This window comes from Agrilus planipennis, unplaced genomic scaffold (genome assembly GCF_000699045.2).
Source record: "Agrilus planipennis isolate EAB-ADULT unplaced genomic scaffold, Apla_2.0 scaffold22, whole genome shotgun sequence".
In the NCBI taxonomy this organism is placed as follows: Eukaryota; Metazoa; Arthropoda; class Insecta; order Coleoptera; family Buprestidae; genus Agrilus; species Agrilus planipennis.
Window position 1 is genome coordinate 1,244,055 of NW_020438874.1, and position 15,692 is coordinate 1,259,746.

General features: G+C 31.5%; 1 protein-coding gene across 1 annotated transcript in view; it reads left to right on the top strand.

The window, feature by feature from the left end:
- The window catches only part of LOC108732945 (tyrosine-protein phosphatase non-receptor type 11), a 30,959-nt gene that overhangs the window by 6,219 nt on the left and 9,048 nt on the right, over positions 1-15,692 (top strand). The window contains exons 4-10 of the mRNA XM_025980152.1: positions 13,046-13,211; positions 13,321-13,497; positions 13,965-14,115; positions 14,174-14,323; positions 14,386-14,651; positions 14,715-14,919; positions 15,220-15,371. Coding sequence (XP_025835937.1) covers positions 13,046-13,211; positions 13,321-13,497; positions 13,965-14,115; positions 14,174-14,323; positions 14,386-14,651; positions 14,715-14,919; positions 15,220-15,371 — 1,267 coding nt within the window. The remainder of the gene's footprint in view (positions 1-13,045; positions 13,212-13,320; positions 13,498-13,964; positions 14,116-14,173; positions 14,324-14,385; positions 14,652-14,714; positions 14,920-15,219; positions 15,372-15,692) is intronic.

Here is a 15,692-nt window from a genome sequence, read left to right on the forward strand (position 1 = left end):
TTTCCAATTTAGGTATACATATTTTTGAATGCACATAATATTATTAATTTATTTGCAATTTGTGTGGAATTCTCCTGTTACAAATTAGTTGTGTAGATAAAAAATTGACAGAAAAAAATCTTGTCAAGTATGCTGATCCGCAAGACATTCAGTCAAGGCTGTCCACCTAGAGCGAATCTAATTAAATTAATTAACTTGATGATTTTTAATCGTAATTGCATCTCTATTTTCGAATTTATATTTCATTCTTTTCTTTTTCTATCATAAAATTTTAAACATTTGTGGTATCTTTTATACAAGTGAATAATTAAAATTAATAGTTTCCAGTTTTATATTTGTATTTATTAATTTTCTTCGAATTATTCTTTTAAGGTTTTTTTTTGTATGCAATTTCATTATAAATAATATGTTACTGTTATAATTTAATATAACAAGAGCGAATTTTAATTATTTTTGGTTGTTTATTAACTAATTTTAATAAGTAATTAAAGAATTTGCATCTTGAAGAAAATAGTTGTAAACAGAATTTGGTTCACATGTTATTATTGATGTTGGAGAGCTCTGAATATACAGTAAATGACATGGATAAGAAACTAAATTAATTATGTGCGTATTTAATGGCACATCGCTACTTATGTCGCTTCGTGATATTTTCAAGAACAAACATAGAACGCCTTACACATCCGCCTACGTTTCGGCATTTACATTTTGCACCTCAAGTTCAAAGATATTTTTTCTCATGGACTTTTGTTTGTTTCTTATTAAACGTGTCTCTTCTTATAACCAGTTGGTAGTATGTGTTTTTTGAATTTTAATGCATACCTTTGCGATGTAGACCAAGGGTAATGTTCCAGAAATTTATGCGAATTTTTGAGAACACCGAGAGACGAAGATTTTCTAAACGAAACTTTTCTTTTAATTACAAATACTCAGTCCTATATAATATTCCATTTGTATAATATATTTAAAATATAACGTGTAGCGACTCACAAGAGAGAAATTATTTTTTTTTTTTAATTTTTCTGATTTAAACAATTTTTCTTGAGTGTTTTTAACCACGTCTACCAGAGAGTATCACCTGTTTCTTTGAAAACTACCCCAAATTAACTGAACTCAAAATATTTTTAGCAAAGCCACAAAGCGCAACACCCCTTAAAATTGGCTTGAAATTGGATTTATATTACTTTATTTTTTAAATGATAAGACGATAGACTGTACGAATTTCCCTGTACCACGTTGCATTTCCTAAAAGATAATGTAGATGTAATAATGATAATACCAAAAAATTAGAGTTTACGACCTAATTATTAATATTTATTAACATAATAATATAGTGAATTTACACACAAAATCGTCCCCCGACTGTCGTGTCTCTGTTATGGGGGGGGGGGGGGTTGCGGCCTTATCAATATCTAACAGAACTTCATTTCATTGCCAACCGTCCCTGGATTATACTGTACGTTTTTTATGGAAATGCAGTATGATAGAACGAACAAAAACAATGATACGAACATTCGTTGAGATGAATAAAAAAATTATGAATTAAAGAAGTAATTGTGGGAGATGTACACTTTTATATGCTAGCCATATTTGTACGTATAATTAAAATTTTTTTATGAATGAAAACGGTAGGTTGACCATCATCATAATAGAATGAATAAATTAATGATAGAAATGTTATAGATGCATCTTTGTTGACCTTCTGTTGTTATAAATCTTGATAACGAACGAAGTTTTCATTGTAATTTTTATACATTGCACATGTACATTTGTACAGAAATCCGTTATAACTATATTTGCATATTCCAAATACATCAAAATCTGAATTGCTAAACAGCTTTACGCCAACACCATGTACATTTTTTTCTCTTTGCGTTTACTAAATTTTGTTAAACATTTAAGCGAGTAAAATAAATAAACTTGCACACAATTATAGTAGGCATTTCGTGAAAAAAAAAACGCCACCGAAGATGACTAAGAGCTTATGTTATTGTAAGAGAATTTTAGGAGTCCGAAATCTGTTTTAAGAGCCGGCCCAAAGATGATGTCATTTTGACGGCTTTTTTTTGTTACCGATTGCTGATTTTTTGAAAAGTTAATTGAAGAGGTTTTAATCTTTCCTGATTTAATTCCCGACATTTAATTTTCTAAAAATCGGTGGTGTATTATGAGTACAATTCTACTATACTTAAAACATACTTTTATCGATTTCAAACATCTGTTTTAAATGATTAAAACATACGTGGGCGGCTTTCTATGCGGTCACCTCGAATGAATGCCCTCGTGAGCTTATTGCGATACTCTAGTCCACGGATTAAAATATAGTGATGCCTTATTCTTATCTAAAGCTATAAAGAATACCTACAAATTCGCGAAAGCGTAATCGTAGCTGACAGTATAATATAAAATATCTAATAAACAGGGGCGGACTGACCATAAGGGAGTTTGGGAGAGTTTCCCCTGAGCACCCCCCCCCCACGATACAGGGCCCTTGCATGCCTAAACATAAGCTTTTTAACTCAATAACCTCGAGAATGATAATCTGTTGAAACACATAGGAGAAAACGAAACAAGGAACATGTTAAAAGTTTAATTCATTTGCTTTTTTATTATAAAATAGAGTATTTACGAAGAAGAAACATGAAAATAGAATTGCAAAGACTTTGATATTGGCAGTTTGATGTTTGATGCATAAGTTATTCATTTTCATCGTGAAGAAATCAATATAACTAATTCAAGAATCATTTAAGCATTAGTTGTTCTTGATTATCTGTACTCGATAAATTTCTGTTTTAAAAATGGCATAGCTATCCTTAGGCGATTTGCCGTACCTTGTCTGTCTCGTTTTCAAGGTGTATTAACATTAAAAGGAATAAAGATGAACATCGACCACTTTACATAGATTTCTAATGACAATTATTTATTGTCTCACATGTTTGCGCTAGTATCATCGGTGCAGATGGATTCGTTTTAAAACGCTTGGACGAACTTGTGACATTACAAAAGTCGTTACAATAATCTCTATCCATGTCGTTTTTAAATTTATTGCACATTTCAGACGCATTTTCATAATAACATTATTGTCGTAGCAAGCACGCCATTTACAGGTAGCTCTTCAATGTCAGCATCAAGGTGATGTATGACAATGGTAACGCGACCTTATTACATTAACGTGCCCCATTGTCTCAGTAGTCGCAGTTTCCTCGAGAAACAAAAAAAAGTATGTATCCGAGATACAAGACTTTTTTCAACAAGTTTTAAAGCTTGTGCATAAACTTTAAATTGCGCTCCGCTCCGTGACGTTCATACAGGGTGTGGCGCCAGTAGAGTCATTTAAGCGTAGCTTGCAATTTATGGCATCGTTGACATTTATTTTTAAATTAAAAATTCAAAATTACGATTGGGTATTGAAAATTGTCGGAAAACTTTACAAAAACTATTCACGCTTAATTGCGACTCGAAAGTATTTCTTTTAATCGATGTGCTTCATGTAGTTATTGATTGGAAAATTAAAGGCATTTCAGAAATTAGTAGTTATTACATTGTTAGACATGGGATCACTCATTTTTTTAAATTTTTTTAGCCCTTTTCCCCCTCAGTGACCACCCGTGGTATATGCCAAGACCCCCCCTTCCCTCTAGTTTTCACGTAGTAATTCATAAATATGGTTTTAAATCAATTTCTGCAAACAGAAAGTTTTGGATACAGCCCAAAATAGCACTAGATTTCCCTGGAGAATATTGACTATATGACAAAAGCCTAAGCCCCCCGCCCCTGTGACAAAGCGTGATATTTTTTGAAGAGGCTCTCCCTCTCCTGACAGGTCACGTAGTATGGATACATTCCCTAAGGTCGCCAATCGTAAGACTGGTTGGACACGCACCTCTATTTTTTTCTATCCTGACCTAATCTTATATATCACATCCTTAACTATTTGTGAACAGTAATCTAATGTAGGTCTATGTCCACTCCTCTTAACTGCTGTTTATGCTTCTAATATCTCTAACTACAGAGATGTGATTTATTTGAAATACTTGCATTTAAAATACAAATATAAAATAAAAAATACCTATTTTTATCTTGCATTTGAATACTTTTTTGAGAAAAGCATTTTGTATTTTATTTAAAATACTTTTCCAAACGTTTTTTTTTTGTAAAATGCAAAATACATTTTTGCCGTTAAAAGTTTTGCTAGTATCACCTATCAAACATTATACAAAATGATGAATGAAAGTTGCTCACATTGGCTATTGAAGGTATTAGAAGCTAAAAAGGGGACAAACAGACATTTCGTGAATACCTTCTAATTTCTAACTGAAAAAAGAGCCCAAAAAATTCTAAACTCCTTGGAAATGGATAATCTAAAATATTGGATCGATATTGTCTTCCGGGATGCATGGAATTTCTAAGTTCCAAATTGATATCACCACTTATCGTACTTTTAGCAAGAAACTCCGAAATTCCATGAATTACGACAAAACAGCCCGCAAAACAATATCGAATTGATTTACGCCAGTGTAAAACTGAAAACTACAAGATATTGTGGTGTGCTAATAAATGCTTATAATCCAAAATTCTTAGAAAACAATTTGAAGAACTTCACTTATTAGATGAACTTAAAGCTAAAGAAACTATATGGATTCTATTTCATTCTCTTATTACAATGTGTAAAATATCGGGAACAAAAATGCGGTTGTAAATATTTTGATATAAAATGATTGATCTTGATTTTACATAAATAAAATGATTTGCAACTCTATTTTGGCTCTGATCTTTCACGGTATATTTTGGCATCAGTGTCTTTTTCCAATTAAAACGGTTTACAAACGGTTTGTATTTTGTATTTAAATACTTTTGAAAAACCATTTTGCACATCTCTGTCTAACTAGCCCTTCACGCTTGAGAAGATGTCCTACCAATTAATTTATTATTTCTTTCTAATTAGAAGTCAAAAGATTATCCATATAGCTGAATATCACAGTTTTGTACTAATTAAAAATTTTTTTACTAATAAACTTGAGTTACGATTAAAACAGAGGAAACTATCGGCGCGCGAAGTGAACTCAAAGTCGGACGATTGTTTGTGTCTATAAGTCTTGATTAGTTGATTCTTTTTTTACAACACATTCTGAGATTACAGTTTCAGCGTTTTCGGAATATTAAAATCTAATACGTGCGTCATCGTGAGCTGACGCCACCGATGTACTCTAAATTATTCAAAAAGGCGGTTCATGGCTATACAAGCTGATAATGAAGCTACAAACTGTAGCTTAATTACAATGAATTTGATGCATTTCTTCCGGTGAACGATTGTCCAAAAACCAAAAGAGTATGCGCACTGTTTTTAATTAATTAGATATGTATATTAGATATGCTAATGTTTGGTTAATTCGGTAATGTTTCTGTTTACATTTTATCTGGAAGATCAGGTAATTACACGTAACCGTACATGAACCATTTCAAGTACCGACTTCTTTCCGTTTCCGTAACCCTTGTCTGTCCTAAACTAGATCCTTGAAAATAATAAATACTAAGGATTACTTCGAACTGTACTGTTATTTATAATATTCAATTTTCTAATTTAAGTCAATACTTACATGACTTCTGTATTCATTAAAAAAGTTACTTCAGAATCACAATTAGTACCAAGGAAGTCAAGAAAAAATATAAAAATTACTAGTTTCTAATTGTATGTAGAATTAGCGAGTCAAATATCAAAATGCTAATTTATTAGTTTAAGTACAGGAGATATGATAAGGAAACTAACTAAGTTGAACTTTAAATAGGTACAACAATATAAAACGAAACATTTTAATTTATTGAAGGGAACGTAATTCCTTTTTTACATATGTTTTTGGTGGGAATATAGCTTAGAACATTTCTTTTGACAAGGATCAGGATATTTCACTTGGAAAATATTCTCGTAGTATGCGTCTACTGAAAGTACGAAATTTTACTTTAATTTCAGGGACGAAAGTGCAACATTCTCTTCCGGGTAAGAAATGGCATTTACTCGTCCTTATTAGGAAAGAATTTTACTATCCTTCAGGTGGTTTTTAGCAATTTCCACACAATTTTCTAATGTTTTGTTATACTTTCTCGTTAAAATCAGGAAAAATCGTACTTTCAGTACAGGGGTATTACGGTAAAAAATCGTATACAGGCTTCTAGAAGAAATAATCGCACCCAATCTCGGACGTTTTCTGCTTTAGCCTTTGGCTCGAATGACAATTAACATCCTGGGGGGGGGGTGTCGTATTTTCTTCCCTTGCTGTGCAATATACTATTAATTTTTTGTGTTATTATTACAGTTGGTTTCGGGAGTGGTAGAAATTTGACCAGTTATTTTACCTAATAATTTTAGTATGAAACTAGGGATGTGTGATTGCGATTTCAATTTTATTAGATCTCTTCAGCACGCTATAGACGATATACTGCCATAACTAGACATTATAGCAATTACTCACCGAACTTTTTCGTTAGAAGTGCAATAACATAGTAATTTTTGAGTATGTTATAGTTTGCACGTAGGTGTATGGATTAACAACAATAATATTGTTAACGTCGCGGCATACGTGAGCAATTGTGCTTGCCGCCTATTAAAAATTATTGTTCTTCTTTTCAGGAAATCGACTTTGTATAATTTATAGGAGTATGCGGCTACTGGTAAAAACATAGAGCGCTTTGAATTCATGGTTGATGCGTGAATGTACATTAATTGAATGTTAAATAGCCGCTTGAAATAATTTTTTTTTTTTGTTTTTATGATTTGCGATGACCGAAACGATTTTGTCTGGAGTTTCTTTTTATATATTTTTAAAAAGACCAATGACGTCTCACACGCATATTGTAACGGCTACTCTTTTGTTTCCTAATTGTTTTTGTTTTCGGTAAATTTGCAATAATAAACGGTTTGTCTATTAATAGTGGGTACTTTTTGTAATTTTCGAGGTCTAATACTTTTTATATGTAAATACATCAAATCTGTTGCAATTTCCAGGTCTTTCTTTGATTCCGGATTCTTTAATTCTTTTTCTGCCTACCTAAAATAGAATTGCTTCCTTTCAAAATAGTAGGTACCGTTTCTGTACCCACAATAATATATTTTTTTATTCCCAATAGCACGGTTTTCTAATGGAAAAATGTAAAATCTTATAAATAGTCGAAGTAATACGTTCTTTTAAATCGCAAAAAAAGAAAAAGAACTTTAAAGTAAAATGAATTCTAAATAAGAAATGTGAGATAGGGGCATGGAAAAAAAACTTGAAAGAAATTGGTCAAATACGAATTCGATTTGGAATTTTCCTTTTTTTTTGTATAATCCCTCGAGAACTTATTTGTTACGCTAGATTTCGAGTGAATGTTCCGATGTCTACTAATATAATTTATTAACTAAGTAATCTAGCTTAAAAAAAAATTAATAGAGAACATTTCAACCCTTTCTAACTACTTTTAAATGAAAATATCTTAATTGAAGAAGTACAAAGTATTAATTGTTGTACCAATTTTCCACGTCAAAGAAGTTTTGATGTAATCATCTATAAAACAATAACAAGTAAATTGACGCATGAGTGATCTAATAAGGATCGTATTTTTTTTCCTTTTAAGCTACGGAATCCTATTAAAAAGCATTTGGTTTTCGTTTTAAGAGTTTTTCTGACTTATAAATCTATAGAATTTTTAATTCGGTTTTGTTTAACTGATTGAGTAATTGTTACTGACGATGTAAAAAATTTACTATATCGAGCAGGTCAGTATTGATTAAAATTTATTGCTGTTTCACAATATTTACGATCTAGTGCGTGTTGTATATAGAAATCAAGATAAGGGTGTGTCCCGCGAAGAAGGCGCCTCTAATTAAAAAGTATCAGTGATTTCTCACCTTGACTTTTCTTGGACTGGATATTAAGCCCTTTCTTAGTTGCCCTTTGCCTTACGTTCGCAGTCGTAGAGATAAATGGGAATTAATTAGACAACAAATTTATCTGATTTATATTCTAATAGTGATAAAAAGTAGAACAGCAAGAACATAATTTTTCACGCCTACACTTACAAAATAATAAATGTAGAAGTGTACACATTATGTCCAATGATTTTTATGTTAGAAGCGTGATTTTGGCCATAAATAACTTTTTACTTGCACGTTATAAAAACGATTCATAAAATTATATGTAAATTGACTTGACATTTACAAGATCCAAATAATGTTTCGTATTTATGCAGTAAAACTATCGGAAATTCGATTCTAGTTTGACTAAACTTTCACCAATTGTACATACCTATGCAAGTGTAGGCTTTCGCGGCTGGTGTTTCTTTTCTGCGTTCTGGCCTTATTGAATGTTCAATGCTTTGTCACCAGTTTCAAAACGGGAAATAAAGAAAGTTGTTCTATTTTAATCGAGCCCTGTGAAACTAGCCGGGAAATGCCATAGTACTATTCATCATCATAAGGTCGTCAGTCCTAAGACTGGTTGGACACTTACCTCCACTCTTTCCTATCCTGAGCTAAACTTCGCATTTCCCTAAAACTAGAACAGCCCACATCCTTAACTATTTGCGAAAAGTAATCTAATCTAGGTCTACCTCTACCCCTCCTAACTCCCGCTTCTGCCTCTAATATGTCTCTGACTAAACCTTCATGCCTGAGAAGGTGTCCTACCAACTTATCTCGTCTATTTTTTATCGACTTCCGTAGAGTCCTCTGTTCTCCTATTCTTTCCAATACCTCTTCATTTCTAACCTTTTCTACCCACGTTATCCTCATCATTCGCCTATAACACCACATATCGAAAGCTTCTAATCTTTTCTTTTTCGCCGCGCCCACTGTCCATGTTTCGCACCCGTATAACACCGCGCTCCAAATATACACCTTTAACAACCTTTCTTTGTTGCATACATTATTTATTGTAGGATTTTTTTGAGAAACTATTCAGTTTTGACTTTTTATTTAGTTAATAAACGTTTTCATTATGAAAATTCAAATTTTGTATTCAATTCAAAAACTTTACTGGAACGTTAACCTTTCAATCTGTAGGTCAAATCAGTGATTTTCATGTATTTACTGAGACTATATTGTAATTGAAAATTTATTTATTAATAGATGGTAATCAATTGAATTAAACCAATTTTAATCTCTAGTTTTCAGCAATGTCAAGGTAGGTATAAAAACAGCTGTGTAACCCCAGAATCCTAGGTGCGATACACTTCCTTTTACTATCGCGACGATGTCCTGATATGAAGAAAAGGATTGTGATTTTTATTTCCATCGTTCGCATGAATCATAAACAATTAGCGATTCGATCCGCGTACCGATTTACCTTAAATGTATCCATTTATGATACAGAAGTCGTAAATTCATGCCGGTATTGCCTCGACGCCAGTTTCGCCCCCCACTTGCTACCACCAGGGGCAGGTATTAGGTTCACCTCACGGTCTCCACTTTGTCATCCACGTTTGCAGTACTGATCAAGCATTTATTGAGCGCGACCAGTCAATATACTGTTTATTGTACATTAAATAGCTACGCGACCGGTATCGCCGGTAGAAGTTTTCGAAAGTTTTCTGACGAAAAAAGTTTTGAAAAGTTTTCCGCCGAACAAAGTCTGTGAGTTTTTGAAAGGACCGATGTATATCAAGAATATGACGCCTGACCCTATACAGGTTGACGCGTCTATTGTGGCCATTCCCGCTGCCCAAATTATTATATCTACTGCTATAAGAGAAATCAGAAGGGCGCTAGTATATTTTAAGTAAGGATTTATTCTTTTCGTTCAGCACAACACTTAAAATTCTAATCCATGCACTCGCAAACATTTTTTTTGCTTTGATGAATATTCCAATATTTTGATTTTTGTATTTGCTTTCCTGATTTTTTGCTCTTGTGTCCAATGATATATAAAAAAAATACCAAAGTGTACTTTAGTAAAGTGCTTTTTAATAACTTTTTTCAAGTTAGTCCTGAAAGGGCTAATGTAGGAGGCTTTTTAAAGGCAGGTAGTTATTAAAGTCCTACCACACAAGACTAATTAAAACCTTTAAAATTTATCGCATTTTTAATTTATTGTTTACAATTTTTCTTAATCAAACATTTATTTTTGACCTTGGATTACAATTTTTTTTTGTTCAAACACAGAGGAATTAGCATAATTTACTCAAAAATTTAAATTGTAAATCGTCGTACGTCGTAACTTCTGAATTGAGTTCGTTTAGTTTTCGTAGTTTTGTTTGATAGATTGCTAAGTAGAAGTGTATGAATTTATGTGGGCAGTGAGTTGAATCTATAACATTTTTCATACACAAACTGGTAAATATTATATAAAAAATGTTGAGTATGACCAGTATTTTAATTATAGTGTAGGTCTGGTATTCGGTGAAAATCAGAAAGTGAAAACAAATATTACAAAGTAATGCAAAATTGTTTTGAATATGTGATATTGTATATTCGCATAAATTTCTGTGAAATTAGAATCATACATTTGTATGCAACTGTTTTGCGAAAAACGTTCTCTAGAAATAAACCAACAAATTATTGGATTATGTTTACATAACTTAATTAATTAGTTACCTATTGGATACTTTTTATAAATTTTAATAGAAAATACGAAATTACTGAGCTTATTTATAGATTCATTTGAAATTTATATTTGTTGTTAATAAGTTTACTTGGTACTATTAGGCATTTTACAAAAAGTTTGTTCTCGAATGTTGCTGGCAAGTTATTATTTGTAGTTAATTGGTTTGTGAAATAGGTTTGATTCTAGAGTATATGCAAAATTAAAACTTACGAAATATACGTTTTGAAAATTAATATAATATTAAGGTCACTTTTTTGTTATAAAAATGTTTTTTTATTTTTTTACGGTTAAATAGATTTTGTTGTTTATAAGACAACTTTTTGTTTTTAACCGATTTTATGACAATTTGCATAATAAAATAATTGCTATTCAGATCATTGTTATGTTCCATTAATATTATAATAGGGAAATATAAGAGATAGGCAATATGCATAGTGAAAAAAAAATATGATTATACATAATGTAATAAATAAATCTTCCTTCACCTGTTTGTTGTACAAATCAAGGTGAAGGTCAATTCTTTTATTGTCCGTCATTATTAACTTAAAAAAAAAACTTATGTTTAGTATTAACAAAATTGTCATACATTATTCATGGCACACATTACATTTTATTGCTTGGTATGTAAACAATAGCAGCAATCATAATAACAATTAAATTGAGAATAATTTTGGAAATACTGCAGTATAATTTCAAAAACAAAAGTCTAGTTATAATTCCTTTGAGACCAATAGTTAAAAAGTTTAGCAGGAGAAGGTAGTAATAAACTATTATTTTTTAGATTTCTATGCATATTCAGGTTTGAGTAAACGGTTCTTGTTTATAAACGGTAATAAAAGATTTTAATTACTTACAAATGGCTGTACGAGGAAGCATGCATTAGATTTATATTTGAATACAATAAAAAAGACAACTGTAATGTTATTTCTAGGAAAAAACAATGAATAATTTCATTTTAGTTCATTACTACAACGAAAAGAATGCTTATATGTATAAGCAATTTATATTTTCACCTTGCATGAGTTAGCCATTACGTAAAAAATAAATGGAATCATACACTTTTTCCCTTACAATACCAGTGGAAAAATTTATGATATGGTCCTTCAATAAAATTAGCGAAAAATTATGGCATTTCGAATAACATTATTAGAATAAATTGTACCTATAATGGAAGCAATATTCTTAATAACAAAGAAGGTAAAAATTACTATAAATAGTAATAAAATAAAAGATTCATAACAGAGTACAGAAAAAAAATTTAATTTCTACTTTAAAAGTAATTTTGTTAGATGGTGTAGTGATTTTTTTCTGATGTGAAGATGTTTAAATAATTAATAATGTTAATATTAATAGAGTTCGATAAACAAACAAACAAACAAACAGGTGTTACTGCGTAAAAAAAAAACGAAACTGAGGATGATTTAAGATAGATCACCGTCAAGTATATGGTGTGTAAACTATTAATGACGCAGTCGCTACTCTAGAAAATGTTATTTATTATAGCAATTTGTTTTTCACCTTGGCTACTGACTAAAATGGATCCACCTTATTCATACAGGTGGACGCCGTTTTTGTTGAACGGAAATGGAACTACATATTTGCATTCTTCCCTTGCTTATTAAATATTACAATAACGTACAACAACTTAAAAAAAATATGTTGTCATTCTTGTGTTTCTCTCGTTGCTTAATTAAAGCAGTAATGACAGTGTCAACTGGACAATTTTTTCATGATATTACGTGATAATAGTCAGGTAGGCACACCAATTTTTGCACGCATCTACCTAAGGAACGTACCAAACTTGGTGCTAAGAGTTTCAGAAACGAAAATGGTAACAGAAAGTGTTAACAAATAATTAAAAAGAAGTTTCAGATTACAGTACAAAAAGCTAATTTTTTTTGTCAAGAAAATATCTTAACATGATAAAACTTTTCAATTGCAATGTTTACAGGATTTCCATTCCTGTTTGTTTATTACCATGTATGTATAGAACATACTTATATTTTATAAATTAATTCAGAAAAGACATAATTTCACTAGTTCATTTCTCTCTGAAAGATATAAAACATTGAAAAAACTTACCGATTTGCAGATTCCTGAAATTAGAATTCCTGGGTTTCTGAAACAAAATTTTGAAATCAATAATAATTACAGATTAAAAAACCAATGGCTGTTAATTGTATTCACTGTTTTAGTTTCGCATAAGTATCATTTACCATTCCTAAAAAGGTATCGCAAGCAAAGTTATTTTAATTGGTAATTATTCGAAGTGTAAATAAATACAGACTGTATAAAGATATGTGCTAATTAGAATAATATATAATAGCGACGTTTTATTAACATTTGTACTGTAAATACACGAAGGTCAAGCCATTTGTTATATTAGACTACTTCCATTTTCTTTAGCAACAAATTAGAAACTAGTATGAAGAAAGTTGTAAAGGTAAATAAATGTAAAATTGTTCTTTCAGATGGTTCCATGGACATTTATCGGGAAAGGAAGCTGAAAAATTGATCTTGGAACGGGGCAAGAACGGTAGTTTTTTGGTTCGCGAAAGTCAGTCAAAACCAGGCGATTTCGTCCTGTCTGTCAGGACAGATGATAGAGTTACTCACGTGATGATTAGATGTACGCCGGTATGTTATAAAAAGATATTCCATAATATGAATGAATATTTCATTAAGTACATTATTATATGTGTATAAAGTTTTATAAAATAACGGCGATCATTTTATATTCTTGAAGGATAACAAATACGATGTTGGAGGCGGTGAAAAGTTTGATAGTTTAGCAGATCTCATTGAACATTATAAAAAGAATCCAATGGTGGAGACTTCTGGTACCGTGGTACATTTAAAGCAGCCTTTTAATGCTACTAGAATAAGTGCTTCGGGTATTCACAGTAGAGTTAAGCAATTGCAGGTAAATAGCCATAATGAAGCAGTATTTTTAGTGATAAATTAATTTAAACGCATCCTTGAATTAAAGTTAATTTTTTTCTTCTACGTATAATTTCAAATATTCATTATTAATAATGTTAAAAAAAAACCGATAGTAAACAATTTATTACTGTATTGCAGAAAAAAACAGTGCGTAACATTGCGGTTTTGCTTTTATGTTATGCAATACCATAATAGTAGGAATTTTGTTCTATATTTAGATACCGATTAGTTTAGAATTGTTCGTAATGTTTATATTTTACAATATCAGTAATATCATACTGCATTTTTTTAATTATTGTTTTTCAAATAATTCAACAAGTAACTATTAAAGTGGTACATGCATTAGGTTGTTACATAGCTTTTTCAAGTCGAACTTGGGTTTTTCTGATTATGTAATTTACCTATTCCACAAAATCGACTTTTAAAAATGATAACATCCTTTTTTAGAAAGAAAATGGTGCTAACAGTGTCGGTAAAGCGGGTTTTTGGGAAGAATTCGAATCTTTACAACAACAAGAATTTAAACACTTGTACTCCAGGAAAGAAGGAATCAAAATAGAAAATAGGAATAAAAATAGATATAAGAACATTTTGCCATGTAAGCAAATTTTGGTTTAAAAGAAAATTTCGTTTTTTTATGTAACGATTTATTCCAGTTGATCACACTAGAGTGAAATTAATGGATGCTGATCCAAATGTTCCTGGATCAGATTACATTAACGCCAATTATATTAAGTGGGATGAAAATGTGGCGAGTCCTGATTTACCAGGAGACCCAAGTGGGAAAGTTTATATTGCCACTCAAGGTACTTGCAAAAATCGGCAAAAAATAGAAACCAATTCATTTTACAATTATATTTTACTTTAGGCTGTTTGCCATCAACGGTAGCTGATTTTTGGAAAATGGTTTGGCAAGAAAATTGTCGAGTTATTGTTATGACAACCAAAGAAATAGAAAGAGGAAAGAATAAATGTGCAAGATACTGGCCAGAACCGGGGACCACCAAGGAATATGGGAAAACTAAAGTCAAAAATATAAATGAGTCATCAACCGCACATTATACATTGAGGGAGCTGTCAGTTAGTATGGATGATTCTTCAGAAGAAAGAAAAGTTTTTCAATATCATTTTCAGGCAAGATAGTCTTTATTTACGTTTTGGTTTTTTAAAAATTTTAATTTTTATTTCTGATTACAGGCTTGGCCAGATCACGGGGTCCCATCCGATCCGGGCTGTGTGTTAAATTTCCTTCATGAGGTAAACATAAAGCAGGAGTCTTTGGTTCAAGAACTTCCTGAGGATAAAGCACCAGGAGCTATTTTGGTGCACTGTTCAGCTGGAATCGGACGGACTGGGACTTTTATAGTTATAGACATGATATTGGACCAAATACAAAAACATGGTGAGTTGTTCAAAAGGCTAAACTTTTTACGGTTGGTGCTGTTTGAAAAGGGTTCAATATTCGGAATGATAACCACGATCTATTATTGGTTCTCCTTCAGTAAGTTTGCGGATAGAGTAGAGTCGTCTATCGCCAAGCTCCCTGAGGATGCCTACCTCAGCGGCTGGCGAAACGTCGGATGAACAACTCCATCCGTAGACTCACCATGGCCGAATATTGAACTTTCTTCAAATAGTCACTTCTTGTTTGAATATCAGAACTATCGTGGTAATATGTAATTATTTATTTTTTGTATCTTAGGCTTAGACTGTGAAATTGATATTCAACGTACCATACAAATGGTTAGATCTCAGCGTTCTGGAATGGTACAAACAGAAGCGCAATATAAGTTTGTTTATTTGGCTGTGCAACATCACATTGAAACTACCACAGAAAGAATTAAGGCTGAACAGGTATTTTCTTTTAATTTATTTATTGAAAGTGAAATTATATTTTACGTTTAATAATAATGAATAAACTCAATTATAGCAATTTTTCCCGTTTATATTGCATGTGTTTCTCTTTCCCAATTAGAAATCGTTACAAGTTGGACGAGAGTACACCAACATAAAATACAGCGGAGAGAGTGTTAACAGTTTGGTGAATAGTGCTGTGTCTCCAACTTTAAGTATAGGAAGTACCATGTCTTTGAATAGATCCACCATAAGTCTTCCCTATGCTCAGTCACCTACCACGCCCGTTCCTTTAAGAAATGAGATGATTAGATGTACGCC